The sequence below is a fragment of the Pseudocercospora fijiensis genome (genome assembly GCF_000340215.1).
Source record: "Pseudocercospora fijiensis CIRAD86 unplaced genomic scaffold MYCFIscaffold_1, whole genome shotgun sequence".
NCBI classification, from domain to species: Eukaryota; Fungi; Ascomycota; class Dothideomycetes; order Mycosphaerellales; family Mycosphaerellaceae; genus Pseudocercospora; species Pseudocercospora fijiensis.
In genome coordinates, this window is record NW_006921532.1 from 8915867 (window position 1) to 8931822 (window position 15956).

The 15956-nt window shown below is 47.4% G+C and overlaps 5 protein-coding genes across 5 annotated transcripts; 3 read left to right on the forward strand and 2 right to left on the reverse strand.

Moving 5' to 3' along the window:
* Positions 1 to 65: 65 nt before the first annotated feature.
* Positions 66 to 1007, reverse strand: MYCFIDRAFT_48795 (uncharacterized protein; the record flags this gene model as incomplete). The annotated part of the gene is made up of 2 exons (XM_007921862.1): positions 66 to 858; positions 943 to 1007. 2 exons carry the CDS (start codon positions 1002 to 1004, stop codon positions 423 to 425), a joined length of 498 nt encoding a protein of 165 aa, XP_007920053.1. The 3' UTR covers positions 66 to 422.
* A 31-nt stretch (positions 1008 to 1038) lies between these two features.
* Positions 1039 to 1659, forward strand: MYCFIDRAFT_170652 (uncharacterized protein; the record flags this gene model as incomplete). Its single annotated transcript, XM_007923699.1, has 5 exons — positions 1039 to 1087; positions 1115 to 1316; positions 1348 to 1453; positions 1496 to 1592; positions 1625 to 1659. The coding sequence occupies 5 exons, from the start codon at positions 1039 to 1041 to the stop codon at positions 1657 to 1659; spliced, it is 489 nt and encodes a 162-aa protein (XP_007921890.1).
* A 3832-nt stretch (positions 1660 to 5491) lies between these two features.
* On the forward strand, positions 5492 to 7004 carry MYCFIDRAFT_55606 (uncharacterized protein; the record flags this gene model as incomplete). The annotated part of the gene is made up of 4 exons (XM_007921978.1): positions 5492 to 5715; positions 5767 to 5889; positions 5938 to 6811; positions 6882 to 7004. The coding sequence occupies exons 1-4, from the start codon at positions 5633 to 5635 to the stop codon at positions 7002 to 7004; spliced, it is 1203 nt and encodes a 400-aa protein (XP_007920169.1). The 5' UTR covers positions 5492 to 5632.
* A 6073-nt stretch (positions 7005 to 13077) lies between these two features.
* On the reverse strand, positions 13078 to 13515 carry MYCFIDRAFT_170655 (uncharacterized protein; the record flags this gene model as incomplete). Its single annotated transcript, XM_007923700.1, has 3 exons — positions 13078 to 13117; positions 13152 to 13403; positions 13430 to 13515. 3 exons carry the CDS (start codon positions 13513 to 13515, stop codon positions 13078 to 13080), a joined length of 378 nt encoding a protein of 125 aa, XP_007921891.1.
* Positions 13516 to 14302: 787 nt separating this feature from the next.
* Positions 14303 to 15943, forward strand: MYCFIDRAFT_76504 (uncharacterized protein; the record flags this gene model as incomplete). Its single annotated transcript, XM_007922273.1, has 2 exons — positions 14303 to 14618; positions 14679 to 15943. 2 exons carry the CDS (start codon positions 14303 to 14305, stop codon positions 15941 to 15943), a joined length of 1581 nt encoding a protein of 526 aa, XP_007920464.1.
* Between the last annotated feature and the right edge of the window lie 13 nt (positions 15944 to 15956).

Consider the following 15956-nt stretch of genomic DNA (forward strand, 5'->3'; position numbering starts at 1 on the left):
ACCGAAAGTCAAACGTGAAATGTGGCAGAGGTGGATATGAGACTATGATGAGACTGGTAGCCTCTATTTTCGACTTTTGTGCCGCCAGCCAAAAGGCGGCATTCGCTGACAAGTATCATTGATCTAAATATCAAAGGTACGATGGCGACCATGTCGTTGCTCTGCGCCATTTTCGGCTCTTAGGATGTAGTCGTACAGCTCCAGAACTGTGCCGTTCTCGTGATGATCTTTTTAAGAAACAAGTGCTCGCCGCCCAATGCATACATAATGAAAGGCTTCCAGTCCGAGGGTGCCGATGTTTAGAATCAGTCGTCCGATATTCATAGGTCGTTGGCCTCGCTCATATCGAGTGTCGGTGCGACAGGGTCGATTTGGTACATCCGGTGTGCGCTGCGTTGGCTCAAGATGGCAGTTTCGCAGTACTACCGCTTGATACTGCTTCGCTCCAGCGCCTCCAGGAGCTCCGGACGATCTTGTAGCAGGTCTCTGGCTGTGCGGAAGGTCATCCACTGCCGATCTCGCTTGTGTGCCTCGGGCCAGTTCTCGCGTGTGACGGTTACAATGACCTCGTAGAATTTGTACAATGCCTTTGGCGCTAGAGCGCCATACTTGGCAATTGATGCTGCGCTTCTCTTCTCCTCGATATTGCCAAGATCTTTTTGAATGCGACACTCGATACCTGCTTCCTCCCAGGCTTCGCGACAGGCGGCTTCTTGAGCGGTGGCCTCGTCGGTCTCCCAGCCGCCTTTGGGGAGCACCCAACCTTTACGGCTGGAGCTCTGGATGAGCATGACATAGGTACGGTCAGCGTTGAGTGGCACGACGCCGGCTACGAGACGCTCGCCATTGGGACCATATCTGCAAGCACGTGACTCAGTAAAAGTTCGACTTCACATGAAAGAGCAATTTTTGTGAATCGCAATTGGTCTTGAGCCGACTCACCGCTGCTTGTCCCGGCCTTGTCTGGAGGTCATTGACCTCTCTCCGGCCTGCTGTTGCGCCATTGCGGACGACAGCGAAAGGTCTAGTCCACGAAAGATGGTAAAAGTGGGACGGAGGGACGGAGCAAAGGGTATGCTATCGACGCGTGGCGAGCTTGGGGCGGTGATTTGAGGCGGTCACACGACGCTCGTATGCGGTATACCAGCAAGGCTGGTCGAAGGGAGTGGATGGGCCGCCAAGCGCACAGCGAGAGTAATCAAAGAAGGCGATGGACAGAATCCTCATACCCGCTTGCGCCGGGTCTGCGGACGGGAGATGGGCCTTGGTAGGCGTGAAGAGCCTCGCGTGGTCGTCTGCATCGTGAATGTAGGAGGGTGAAGAATGAGGGTCGGGCAGTTATTATAGTGGTTCGCAGCACGTGCCCTGCCCGTCGCAAGGCAAGGCGATTTCCGCCGTGTGCACTACTACCGTATTTGAGCGCGAGCGCCGGACGAGAACGATGGGCGTGGGCGTGGGCATTATTGTCTAGCTCGGAACTAGATGGAATGGCTAGTTCCTTGCGAAGCCTATATGCGGCGGCGGCACAGCGAACGAGCGTGCGGTGAGCCTGTCATCTTTGGTTGAGAAGAGGATGAGGGCGCACGCAAAAGGTGGACGGCCGCGCTATCCGGGGTTGCGTCAGCCCACTTCACCCCTCGCCTGCGCTCGGGGGATTAAGCTATACGCAAAATCGGGATTTGTTAGTAGGCTACACGCAAAACTCGATTAAACGTACATTATAACGCACATATAATAGGAAGCTAAGTATAAGTGCGATTATAGTTAAGAAGCAGTAGATTTCCGGCATATTAACGACTAAATTGCGACGGTATATAGTTACGTATATAGTCAAAATGGACCTATACTCGGCCTCCGCGCATACCTCGTATTAACTATATAGTTAATTACCTTATAAGTCGGCCTATATGTCTATTATATAATTGCTATCTCTTCTTGTTAGCTAAATAGCTAACTACTATATCTACTATCTACCTCTTTAAGCTTAATAGGGTTGCTCTTACTACTAGCAATTACAATAGCGCCTCTATAACGGTTAGACTTCTTCGGAGCTTCGTAGAAATAGCGCTTACTTTATATAGACTCGTAGCGGTAGCGAGGAGGTACTAAATAAGGCTAAATTACAGTATATACTATATCTTCGTTAAGTAGCGCCTCGTCTTGTTATAGCTAGTCCAATCGTATATTAGGCTCTTACGCGAATAGGCTATTCAGTCGTCGCCTTAGCTTAACGGTCTATACTAGAATATCGCCTTCTTCGTAGTTATAAGTGCGAGTCGGTAGTTCTAGTGTCCTTATCGGACTCTACGTATATACTATATCGCCGCTCTCGGTAGAGTAAGTAGAGCGCCTATAGAAGTAGATGTCCTTAGTATATAGATCGCTAGTCTTCTTTAATATAAGGTTGTTATTTAAAGCGAGAAGTCGCTTATCGAAGACTCGTCGTAGCGGCTTATCGATAGCCTACAATTTAACGTCTATCTACTTAGTCTTGCTATTGTTATTAAATACGACTCGGAATACCTTACTATACTTAAGTCGATAGGTACGTACCTTGTTATATACACTCTATGCCTCTTAGAGCATCTTCCGGCGGTCGTTATTAGCTAGGTCCTTATCTTATTATATAAGTTATAACCGCAATTTATCTGCCTCGATAGCACCTGCTCTTATAAGCCGATTAGGTTGCTCCTTCTAGCGCTTCTTTATACGCTTAACTAGACTCGTAGACTAGTATTTGCGCTTGTATTCCTCGCCTTTGCAAATAGCGGCGCTAACTAATATCTCGTAGGCTCTTTTAGCGTCCTTTATAGGCGACGAGGAAAAGGGGTTAAATGTTAATAATAGGTCGATACCTTCCGGAGCTAGTTTTAGATAATAACGTCGGAAGCTCTTGCGAGCTTGTATAGCCTTACGAGACGCTCTAATCTTCCGAGGGCTCGTTATCGTAGTAAGAAGCTAGTCTAGCAACTCGGGAGTAGGTGTCCGCCGCGGTAGTAGTAGTAACGATAGCATGCCCTAAGCAATTACGTTTTCAAGGTCCTATAAATAAGAGCGATTATTAGCGAGATGCTAGCTATTAGGATCGACAATAGTAGGCTCTGCTAAACGCTCTTGCTTAACCGACGCTAAGTGCTCCTGCTAAGCGGCCTCCGCTATTACTAGAGATTCCTCGTATTAAGCTTCTTCCTATTAGAGCTTACTCTCGATTGCTTGCTAGTTCTAGTTATAGTTAGTAGCCCTATACTAATCTCGAATATACTTGCAAGGGACCTCCCTATCTACTAGGAATATACCTGTCTTGCGAAACGCCGCCCTTATATTATACCTTATAAAAGTCTTTACCCGGATAGCTAAGAGCGCCTATATAAACTTAGATATACTAAATTCACTAACACTACGATATATAGCTTCTAAGACCGCTTGCCTATGCCTCAACTTGTATACCTAGAATAGTATAACGTTAAGAGGTTGTATAAAGTGCGAAGTGTATAGTTATAGGCTCTATAATTGAATCTTATAGCGCTTTATAAAGGCAGCGAATTCTTTAAAGCAGTAGGAGCCGTAATTGTCGCATAATAGCACCCTCTACTTATTCGGATTATTAGGTCTCGTCTTCCGTTTAAACTAGCGGATATAGTATATAGCAGTATCGTCTGTTATATAGCTAGAGTCGTTAATAGTAATTAGGAAGTTATCTTTGCCTATTATTGTTAGTAGGTAACGTTGTTCTTGCCTAAGGTAATAGCAATAGACTAACCTTCTTTAGGGACCTAACGCTTTTGAACTATTACTACTTTAATAATTAACTAATAGTCTATTGCCTTACTATAGGTATTAACGCTCTCGACGATAGTAATATATATCCGGTTGCTATTATACTCGGTCTACGCGCGCCGCTTCGTATCTATTATAACGACGTACTCGTTGCTACTAATACCGACTCGAAATCCGGTCTCGTCGAAATTCTATATATTCCGCGGCTTTACATTTAGTCGCTTTAGCATTGCCTTAAACCTATTAAACTAGCTCCTTATAGTAGAAGGGTCGTACGCCTCCTTACGCTGCACTTTAATAGATTTAGACTTAACCTTGCTAAGTCTATAGCGACTAAGAAAGCGGTCCGCCTAATCTACGCTAAATAGTACGATTGTATCCTTCGGCACCCCTTCTAGTAGTATACTAACTATTATTTCTATCGCTATAATAGCGACTAACGCTACTAGTAAGAATATACCTATCTCGTCCCTTTTTCGACAATAATCCGCTAGCGCTAGTTCCTAAGATCTATCTAGCTTAGTATTTATTACGTTACGCGATATTAGCGATCTACGACCTCTTAACCGCTAGTAAATACGATAATATAGGTCCGCTGCCTTCTTACTCTTATAAAGCGCTCGAAGGCTAACTTTTAACAATTTGGCCTCTAATTCGCGGTACTTCGAAACCACTCGATTTACTACCCTCTCCGCCCTCTCTGTCTCTATTAATCGCTCGGCGCGCACCCTCTTAACAACCTTTCCGACCTTCTTACGCCCTATACCGATAAACAGATACTATATATATACTAGAAGAAAGAGAATACGAAGAATACGCGTTTAGAATAAGGTGGACGCGCCTGCTAAGGAGGCTAAGGAGATTATATAAGAAATAGCGGTAGCGAGGTCTATAGTTACTATATACTTAGATAACCTCGCTAATATAATATTTAGACTAGCGGTTCGATACTTCATATACCTAGATATCTATATAGGACTAGAAGGTGCGACTATATCGAGTTTTACGTATAGCCTACTAACAAATCGCGATTTTGCGTATAGCTCAAACCCCCGCGACCGCGGGGTGAAGTGTGACTGACGAAACCCCGGATATCACCAGCCCAGCAGATCGCCCGGCGAGCTCTCGTGCGTTTTGCTACAGTATTCTAGACCTCACTGCATGTACAACGGCACCGCTGACCCATGCCACCTGGGCCACCCTGAGCGCGACCCTGAGCGCGACCCTGAGCTCACCGCGCTTGCGCGCCACGCTGCCGACATAAAATAATCCCACTCTCCCGCTCGACATCTGCGCCGGCGGCAGCTCCATCCAACCTAGCGCCTGCAACTCCTGTGTGTCCTGCAGAGGGCAGCATGAGCTCCCCAGGCCCAGCGCGGTCTCTTTTGACACCAATAGGTAAGCTGTTCTCGGCCTCGTGTTCGCGCGCACGCCTTGGATATGTCAGTCTGCGCACTGCACATCCCAGAGCTCTCCAGCTGAGCTCCAATGCTACCGCTGTGCACCATACCACCAACACTGTCCACGTCACAGTCGACTTCCACAGTATCGAGGCTAAGGATCGTGTTGGCTAGGATACCAGAGTGGTGATTGCGGATACTGCAAAGCAGAGCATTCAAGTCAGCGAACTCCCGACTCTCGTGCGTTTCCGATCGCCCTTGACGCAGACCGCCCCTTCCCACGTCTCTCTTTCGTAATACATCTCATCATACACCTGCATTCTGTCGGATCTTTTGCAAGTCATGGCTCAAGGAACGACGAATCGTCGGGCTAGCACCCTTCTGACCTGCAGCTCGCAGGCGCATCGTACTATGCCCGAACGAAGAGACTGAGTCCTGAGCACTACCAGCAGCTGATGGACCGAGGATGGAGACGATCTGGCAGCCTCCTCTACATTCCGGACGCATCGCGCTCCTGCTGTCCGCACTACACGATCAGGTATGACCAGTATTGTGATACTGCATCTGCCTTGCCCTACTGACTGACTAGATTGCTGGCGTCAGAATTTAAGCCTTCTCGTGACCAGCGGCAGGCATTAAATCGATGGAATCGCTATGTGACTGGCGAAAAGTACCTCGAGGAATCAAGCAAGAATTTCCCGAAGACCAAAGAGTATGTATCCCAAGAAGTCTAGGAAACGCGTGGACTGAATGATACCAGGGAGAAGAAGCGGCAGAATGAGGGATTTGATCTTATCTCATCAGTCCATGAAGCCGAGTCGCCCAACCTCAAACCGGGCATTGATCCAGATCATCAATTAGAGGTATCGCTCGAGCCTGACAAGTTCACGGAAGAAAAGTTCGAACTGTTTGACAACTATCAACGGCACGTGCATCACGACGGTGACGACGACATCAGCCGTTCTGGCTTCAAGCGCTTTCTTTGTGACTCGCCCATTGTCCGGCGCGTAGATGCCGATGGCAAGAGACTGGGCAGCTATCACCAGTGCTATAGACTAAATGGTCGGCTGGTAGCAATGGCTGTGCTTGATCTCTTGCCTCATGCCGTAAGTGGCGTGTACTTCCTCTATCACAGCGACTTCGCAAAATGGTCGTTCGGAAAACTTTCTGCGCTGAGAGAAGCAGCTCTTGCGCTTGAAGACGGCTACAATTACTACTACATGGGCTACTACATTCACTGCTGTAGGAAGATGCGGTACAAAGGAGATTACAAGCCACAGCACGTACTCGATCTCAACAACATGCAATGGCAGCCATTAAACGACGAGCTTCGGCATCTGATGGAGACAAGAAAGTGGGCTAGCGTGTCCAAGGAGCGGGAAAGACAATCACTGTTGCGAGCTGCAGATTCTGGCAACTCGGATGCAGATGTTCAGGAACAGATGCCGAATCGAGCATTAGCTGAAGCCATGGACGACGTGCTTTACCCGACACCACTAGAAGCGATGCACTCTGGTCTCTCGCTCCTTCAATTAGGTATGCCAGGTGTGATGACCTTGGAAACTTTACAGCAGGCCGTAGATCTTGATAATATGAAGATCTTTCTCAAGAATGCCGGAGTTCACCCAACACAGGTACGTCGTCTTCTAGCTGAGCATCCTGCTGCCAGCCGCATGAATGTTCTCGCTGACTATCGGCTCACAGAACATCGTCTCCTGGGACACGGGATCACCGCTGGACAAGACCACGCTCAAAGGCCTGTTCGCAGAATTTGCCGCTGCTGTGGGGCCAGTCATCGCCCGGGATGCTATTGTCGACTTCAGCTGACGAAGGATGATGCTGAGCGTGGGTGTCCAAAGCCTGGTTGCGGCGTTCGTTGGTTGCCGACTCGCCACACGGAACTTCGTCATGCATCTGCAGGGCTTATGGAAATAGTTACCTGTCGCGCGCCTGCTGGGCGTCCGATGCTACCCACAATCAGCCATATTCCGGAGAGGCCGTTGACATTATCCCGCCCACGCTGCAGGGAGACAGCGGCCTCACACGGCTAGCCTGAGCGTCTTGGTCATTCTATTCAATATCGACTCACAGAATGAAGAATGTTACGGGATCCAGGTGGTCGCCGTCTTTCATGGTTCACCTCCGCGGACGCGTGCGCGGGAAGTCGCGATGCCAAGACTCAGCAGGAAGTGCAACCGCACCACCTACCCAACCAATCCTCTTCTGTCAAGACAGCAGGCATCTCTCGCCTGTCAATCTCCTTATTTCCTGTCATGATGTCCAGCGCATGAGACCATATACGTACTCTGAAAACCTTATGGCATTAAAAGGACACACGCTTCATGAGAACGAAGGGCACGCGCAAGTGAGCAAAAGGGACAAATCAATCTCTCCAAGGCCGACCGAGACATCACTGGCTTAATTGCAGCACCAAATTACTCTCTGGTAGAGACCCAAGGTGCAGAACACGAAAGCATCGCACCAGCTCCCAGCTGAGACATACCCGTGGACGCCGTCATGCTGTAGTACACGCACGTTCGAAATGCTGGTGGAAATTGCTATGCATCATTATGAACTCTCCCAACAATCCCGCCTATTATGCCCGGCAATTAACTCCGATCGCTATGTTCAACAAATATATTCACGCTACCGATGCTGCCATTGCGATCGAACAGGGTCGTAGTAGCGGCCGACAGTCTCCCTTTCTGAGCTGGCCTCTGATTGCTCCCCTGGGCTGTTCTCAGTGTCCGTTGGTGTCGCACTGCCTTCCCCCGATGGCACGCCTCTCGATGCTGCGCCCTGGGGCGCTTTCCGATTTCTGTTGTTTCTCGTATCTCTGTATCGAAAAGCATGCCACAAAAGCCATCTTACAATCCAGTTTTCTTCTTCCAGACCATCTGTGTCTCGGCCTAGATCATACACTGCCTTCGTGTTTGGACTGGCCTGCCGATAAATGTTCAGGATCTCACTGTGCATAGCTGTTTCCTTTATCGATCCACTAATCCTTGTCAGTATGGACGCAGCGTGCTTGTGGCAAAAGCCAGACGCACGAATCACTTGCATCTTGCTCAATCAAACGCTTCCTTCCCTCGACCGCTTCCCTCTAAGGTCCCGTCAAAAGGTATCTCAACCAGTTCAGAGTGGAGACGCACCTTCATAGCAGCATACAGATCCCTATGCTCGGCGTCATCTTCGCTGAAATTAAGCCGTTGGAAGAATCTAGCTTTGCTTTCCGATTGTGCTAATGGGCAAAGCGTGGGAGGAGCCATTATGATGATTGCAGCATGACTCGGTGATTACGTTCATGAGATATGAGACATATAGATATATCCTGCTCAGCACTGGCACTGATGCAACTTGCAGCGTGGAAATACCACTTGACAACAACCAGGCCGGTCGTCATTGCCGTCATGGCTCCTGTATGAGACCCGGCTTCCCTTGCATTTGGGCTTGATGAATGGCCTTCGAAGCTGACACCGAGATCGCAATTCATCAAAAAGCACCGGAGAGCGGCCATCATGGGCGATCAATGCTCAATCGACGATGCACTCCGAGCGGATGTTTCTCTGAAGCTCAACCCTATCCTGGGAACCGAACCTTGCACACACCATGCGGCTTAGCTCTGGCGCCAACAGGCAATGGGCAGGTCTCCACACTGTCCACAGAACACGAGCTCTTGCAGGCCATGACGAAGGACGAGGTCGCCGTCTCTGCAAGCACTTCAAATGAGGAGTGAAGAGGAACATAAAGAGTCTAGATCGCGTCACCAACCTTGCGACTTTCGCCCACGTTTCACAACAGCTGCACGCGTGCAGAGGTGGAGGAGGAATCGATCAACTCAATCACACGACCCAGATCCAGATCCAGATCCAGAGCAGCCTCCGCGATGTGCGCCGTCATCAGCGCCGTCAGACATGTGGAGAGAAGAGAAGAGCCGAAAGGCGTGTCCACACGCGTTGCGCCAGTGGTTGTGAGAGTGTGGGCGGGCACAGCTCCTGTCTCTAACTTCACGACTCTAAGCGACATAAGGGACCTTCAGAAGCCACCAATTTCGCGCAGTCGGGGAACAAGGTGGATGCGAAGGTTAGTACCGCATCCTTCGACCGCCGGTTTGAACAGGGGTGAATTATCAACTCGTAGACCTTGGACCGTGCTTTTGAACGCGCGCGTTCAAAAGCATATAAGACACTATATTTACGACTCGTAGGGGTAGTAATCCTGCCTTAGCTAGGAGAAGTTAGGTGTTAGAAGAATATAGAAGGTAGCTTAAACCCTATCCGGCTTAGCTTATTAAAGGCAAATTAGCTCCTACGATAGCGAGGTAGAAAGTAGCTATTAGATCTTCGAGATAGTAGTGCGAGAGGGCACTAACTTATATATATAAAGGTCTAGGTGTGTAGCCGTTATTGTAATTAGCAATAGGGGCTACTAGGGGGCCGCTAAAGGGCTACTAGATAGAACCTAAATTCGAGGATTAATTGCAGAATTTATAGTATGTCGTCTATAGGATAAGAGCTACCTATAGAAGCAGGAGAGGTCTTTAATTGTTAGTATAACTACCCTTGTTCTCGATTATAGCTACTATAGACCCTCCCTCTTATCCCTCTTATATTATCGACCTAGGCTCCGGCTCTTCTATACTAGCCTTTGCTACTCTAGTCTATCTACTACTATAGGCACCGCCTATACCTATTCGAGCGGCTCTTTAAAGTAACCCTCTTTATATAGATGTCTCTTTAATATAGCTATATTTAGTTAGAAGTCTATTATCTCTAATCTAGTCGGTTGTTAAGCGGCTACTATATAGTCGCTCTATATCTATAGCAAGCTTATTAACTAATTCAAGCTATAATAGCGATAGCGAGAGCAGTATAGCTACTAACTAGATACCAAATTTAACTCTACCGAGGCCGGTTATTTAAAGAGATATAGACACCTCTTTAACGGCTTACCTCGAGCGGCAGCGGCAATAATAGGAACAACAATAGGCTATAGTCTAATAGCCTATACTAGATTTAAGCGACTCTTAGCCTTCTACTGCTACTAAAGACTCTTAGTACAACTTTAACCTACTAGAAGGCGTAGAAGACGACTATAATCGAGTTAATAGCGATAGCCGTATATCGGACGATTTTACCTTACTAATTATTAAGCACTTCGAGGCTAATGCTAGCTATTATATAGAAGGTCGGATCCGAGATATAGTTAAGCGCTGTTAGAAGTAGTATAACGACTATAAGCCTACTAGACAGCGTACTATTAAGGGTATAGATACACTTATTCGTAGGTAGATTGCAAAGCGAGTTATCGAGTGTAGAGCGCTATTAACGGCCTCCGGTATAGTTGCTAAGGACTCCGAGTTCAAACAGATACTTAATCGCTTTAAGGACACTATATTGCTAAATAATAAGAAGCTCCGCGAGAAGCTTCTTACGCCTAATAAACTACGTAGTTATAAGACACTAGCTTAGCAAGTCTAAGACAATATGCTCCGTATTATATCGTAGCGAGTCTAAGAACTAGTAGCGTTTATAAGTCTATCGATACCGAGTCTAGTTATAGCTCTATTAACGCTAGCACCAAATCCGGCTCTTTCTAATCCCCCTTCGACGCTATATATAACGCGCCGCCGCTTAGATATCGATAGTAAGAAGCAGCTAAATAAGGAGCAGTTATTAAGTCGAGTATTAGAGCCATTTCGAGAAGCTATTACTACGTTAGCAAATCAACTAAGAGCTAACTATTATTCCGAGGCAACAAATAACTACTATCTAATCCGCCGAATAGACGATATCGACAGCCGCTCTAAGAAGCGTATAAAGCTAATGTACGCGTCTACGGTACGTTAATTTAATAAGCTAAGAGCCCTTCTTATTAGACGTGTTAGACACGTTCCTCTTATTCCTTCGCAGTTATCGTAGGTTACCGACTTTAGCCTTAACGAGAACCTCGTTACTAACGTTATAACGCCGATAGGACATAGTAACGACGGCTACGATAGCGATGGAACTGTCTCGTAGTTGTTAGAAGCGTTAGATATTGGAAATTAATAGCCGCTAGTATATAGATATTCGCGTAATCGAGGTATTAGACTTAAGCGAAGAGGACTAAATCGGGTATATCGTATATAGTATTCCGAGTGCTCGTTAGTTCCGGAATTAGTAAGAAACTTAGTAAGAGGCGAATTCTCTAGTATAGTTGTTACTACCTTCGATACTATTAGTTATAATACTATAGTTCTATTAGTTACTAATAGTGAATTTCGAAGACTTCTAGAAATTTCTATATCCCTTACTATTCTCTGCCTTTGTATCTTGCTAAGATACTAAGAAGCAAGGTATATAGCTCTCGCTATAGTAAAACAGCTATCCGAAGCTCTTCCGTATCTAATCCGAGTATTAATAAGAGGATAGGGAAGAGTTAGATATTATCTCCTTACTAATCTATCGCTATTCTTTACTATTCTTTATTACTATTATTAATAACTACTTCCCCTATGTCTTCTATATTACTTCCAACCTCTAATCTATTACTAGAAGGGTTTGCACGCATTAGATCCGGCATTTCTATACCTACTAGCGGCATAGGTAGCAGCTTAGCACCTAAGTAATCTCTAATGTCCGGACACCTTAAACCGTAGTGCGTAGCGACCTTGTTTCTACGATAGCAAGACAGGCAATTAGTGAGTAATACTGCTACTAAATAGTAGGACCCTATCGGTATTAAACTAGTCCGCAGCCCCTTCTTATACTCGAAGAATAGCTAGTTGTTAGTTACCTTACTAAACCCCTATTCGACCGACTGTCGTAGAGCCGACTATTCCTTCGCAACCTGCGCCTATATAGGGTTACGATAGCCGCCTCTCTTCGACTTCTACGATTTAATAATGCTATTAACCTGTCTATATACCGAGTTACTAAAGAGAAAGAGCTTGTCTTCGATAGGGTCGTTATTAAACAACTTATGCTATACCTAGTTAATATTAGACTCGCGGACTAGTCGACTATCGCCGTAAGAGCTAGAATAAGGGCTATTAATAAGCAGTATTCTATCTAGCAGCTATATACCTTAGAATTTAAGGCTATAGAAGTGCTTATAGCTATTATAGAATACCCTCTAGTTGCGACTAGGTCTCGCAATCTTCCTTATAGTACTATCTATATATCCGAAGACACTAGACACTCTAACTAATAGATACAGCGACTCCGCTAGGCTCCGGAGATATTGCTTACTAAGCCGCCTCTTATTAAAGAATAAGAACGACTTCTACCTTAGCGCTAGGCTATATACTACCGTATTAAATATATAACTTAATATAGTAGCTAAATAGCTAAACTTCTTATCTATATCCTTCTAGAAGCCTAGACTAGATAGCCGCTTATAGACAATACAAAGCACCGTTATAGGTAGCAATTTAAGGCTAACTAGTAACACGATTGAACTAATATCTAATAGGTCTACTAACTCTATTAATTTAGGCCTTATAAAGCGGAAGTTACCCTTAATATTAGCCTCCGGATAACTAAGAAGGTCGAAGCGCTGTTTATTATATATTCTTGCTAGTTTAAATAGTCGGTTACGCCTTAACTAGCGGTGCTACTATTTACGTATAGATTTACCCTTCCTCTACGCCTACTAGTTCTTATTACTACTGTCTTCCTCGAGGTATTTACTCGTAATAGTAACGACCGTTGCAGTAGCTGTAGTAACTATAATCGCTCTAGTTTCTATAGTTTAGTATACTACACTGTCTATAGGTCTATAGCTGAGGTTTATACCCCTAGAAGGTCTAGAACAGGGGCTCCTTACTACACTAAACCGCTTTCAATCACATGCCAATTAGCCTCTTCTAAAGGTCCGTAAAAAGCGCCACATTAATCCTTCACCTAACGGTCACGAGCTAGCGCTTATTTGGAAGCCGGTGGCCAGGTTGACCATTTCTGAAGGTCCCTATAGAGCCAAACGTCGCTTCACGATGCAAAGTCCGCCGGTATTTTTCGTGGCGGTTTCCGGAATGGTAGATGCTGCGTCCCCGGCGACCACCTATGACGCATTTGCTGTGCTCTGAAAGCACCTGCAGCAAGCACAACGGTGCCTTGAGATCTGCATAATGAGGCATTTCCTCTCCTGGCTTTGCCGCTGGATGAGGCTGTCGCATCATTGAGAAGGCATCCATCGATGATGGAGGGAGCAGACAACATGGATGCGCTGGCTAAGTCAGGATCACTACAGTGCAAGCCCAAGGCCCACACACACGGCGATGCATCGCCCTGACGTCTTCCATCCATTGCCAGGACTCCCACCACCCGGATTGATCGTCTGCGAATCGCAGCGACATGGACGGATCGCGCTCCGAGAATATGCCAATCGACGCGACCAGCCACAACGAAAGAGCATCTGGACCATCTCTTGCTAAACGTTTAATCAGGCCATATAATACTTGTCGCAAGTGACTGTTTCTGTCTTGCGAGGACTTACTCCTTCAATGGCGCCATTACTTTGAGAAAACCCAAGCCTGTTTCCTATTCTTATTCTATACTGCTGCCAACAGTATTCACCATAGCTTCAGGCTGACGTGACAAGCGTGTCTCAGACAGCAACGAGATGAAATGGTCCGCATCATACATGGTGCAGATTAGTAAGGACTTCGATTCAATTTCCATCTCGAGAGGTTTAAAAAGCATTCATCACAACACTTGCATTGCTGATTGCTCTGTGACTCTGTCGGAAGGTCATCGGCAGTTGCTCCCCAGCTCAACTGCCGTGGCTGAGCCTCACGTGACCGTTTGGACCTTCGGCACTTGGAAAGATGCAGATCCCATCGCGAAGTGCTATTCTAGATGTCGTCACGCACGAAGATCGCATGTCAATGCGGTTGGATTGGCGACCGGAATCTACGGCAGCAGTGTTGGCCCTAGAAATAATTCGCATAACTTAGCCAGCGTGTCCATCTGCCGTTCAGCGAAGGCATGATGCCGTCTGTCGCGAACGTGGCTGCTCACGCTGCAGAGCGGCAATTGGTGCGCACTATGTCTTTGACGCTGCTATATAGGTAAGTGCCCATTGCGTCTCCCTCTAGGAAACTGGCTCCCCTTTTCCCAGCAGCAGATCCCCTACACGTTATCATGCTCGCAGGTGAACTGTTGAAGGCTCTCATTAACTACTGGCATATCGTACTGGTGGCCCTTCTTGCCGCCCATCTTGCCAGCAACAAGTACTACAAAGGACTCAATAAGTACCCGGGCCCTCGATTAGCAGCTTTCACCAACTGGTGGCGATACTTCGATGTACTGTCCAGGAAGGCGGAACGGACCCATCTCGATCTGCATCGAAAACACGGTGACATAGTGCGACTTGGCCCGAATGTTCTGTCCTTTGCGGATCCACGAGCGATCAAGATCATCTATGGACTGAATAAAGGCTTCACAAAAAGTGACTTCTGTAAGCTCGACCTCATCCTCAGCAATCCGCGTTCGTCGCCATACTGACCCCTACATGCAGACATTGTACAACAAGCAGTTGCCAAAGGCGAACGATTGCAATCACTTTTCAGCACGAAAGACGAAGACTACCATGCGAAATATCGGAGATGTGTCAGCAACGCTTTCTCCATGTCTTCCCTCGTTGGTTACGAACCTTTGGTCGACAGCGCTCTGAACGCTTTCATCGAGCAGACACGCCGGCGTTACTGTGACACGGGACGAAGCTGCAAATTCTCAAGGTGGCTTCAATTCTTCGCTTTCGACGTCATCGGAGAGCTCACCTGGAGCAAGCAACTGGGATTCGTGCAGCGTGACGAAGACGTCGAAGGCATTGTGAAATTTGTGGCAGACTTCCTCAAATATGCTGCGCCGGTCGGACAGATGCCCTTTTTGGACCTCATATGGGAGAAGAATCCGCTGAGGCTGAAGCTGCAGCAGCTGGGATTCATCAAGACCGAATTTCCAGTATCCCGCTTCGCACTCGCTCAGAATGCAACTCGAGCCGCAGAGATCGAGAAGATCAAACAAGGAGCAGCTCTCGATGATCGCTCAGGCAAAGGCATCGATTTCTTGATGAGGTTCACCCAAGCCCAACACGACCATCCCGAGTTCATGACAGACAAGCAAGTCCTCGCATCTTGCAACAGCATGATCTTCGCCGGCTCCGAAACAACATCCATCAGTCTCAGCAGTGTCTTCTACCACCTCATCAAACACCCTCGCGTCTACCAGAAGCTCATGTCGGAACTGGACGACGCCGCCGTCAACGGCACCATCACAGAGAAAAACTACGGCAAAGTCTCCTGGTCCGAAGCCCAAAAACTCCCCTATCTCGACGCCGTCATCCAAGAATCTTTCCGCATGCATCCCGCCCCAGGCCTCATCCTCGAACGCGTCGTCCCACCCCAAGGCATGGACATTCTCGGAGAGCGAATCCCCGGTGGTACCATTGTCGGCTGCAACGCGTGGGTGCTCCATCGGCGACCCGAAATTTTTGGACCCGACGTCGATGTCTTCAGGCCGGAACGCTGGTTGGAGGCCAGGCCGGAGCAATTGAGGGAAATGAAGGCCACCATGTTCCAATTCGGCGCGGGCGCGAGGACTTGTATTGGGAAAAATATCAGTTTGTTGGAGATTTATAAGCTGGTTCCGACGTTTTTGAGGAATTTCGAGGTCGAGATGGCGGGAGAGGAGGATGCGGAGTGGAAGACTTGTAATGCTTGGTTCATTACGCAGGACTTTGATACGAAGTTCCGACCGAGGAGGATTGCGCAGAGTGCGTAGGGGAGGGGGGGTG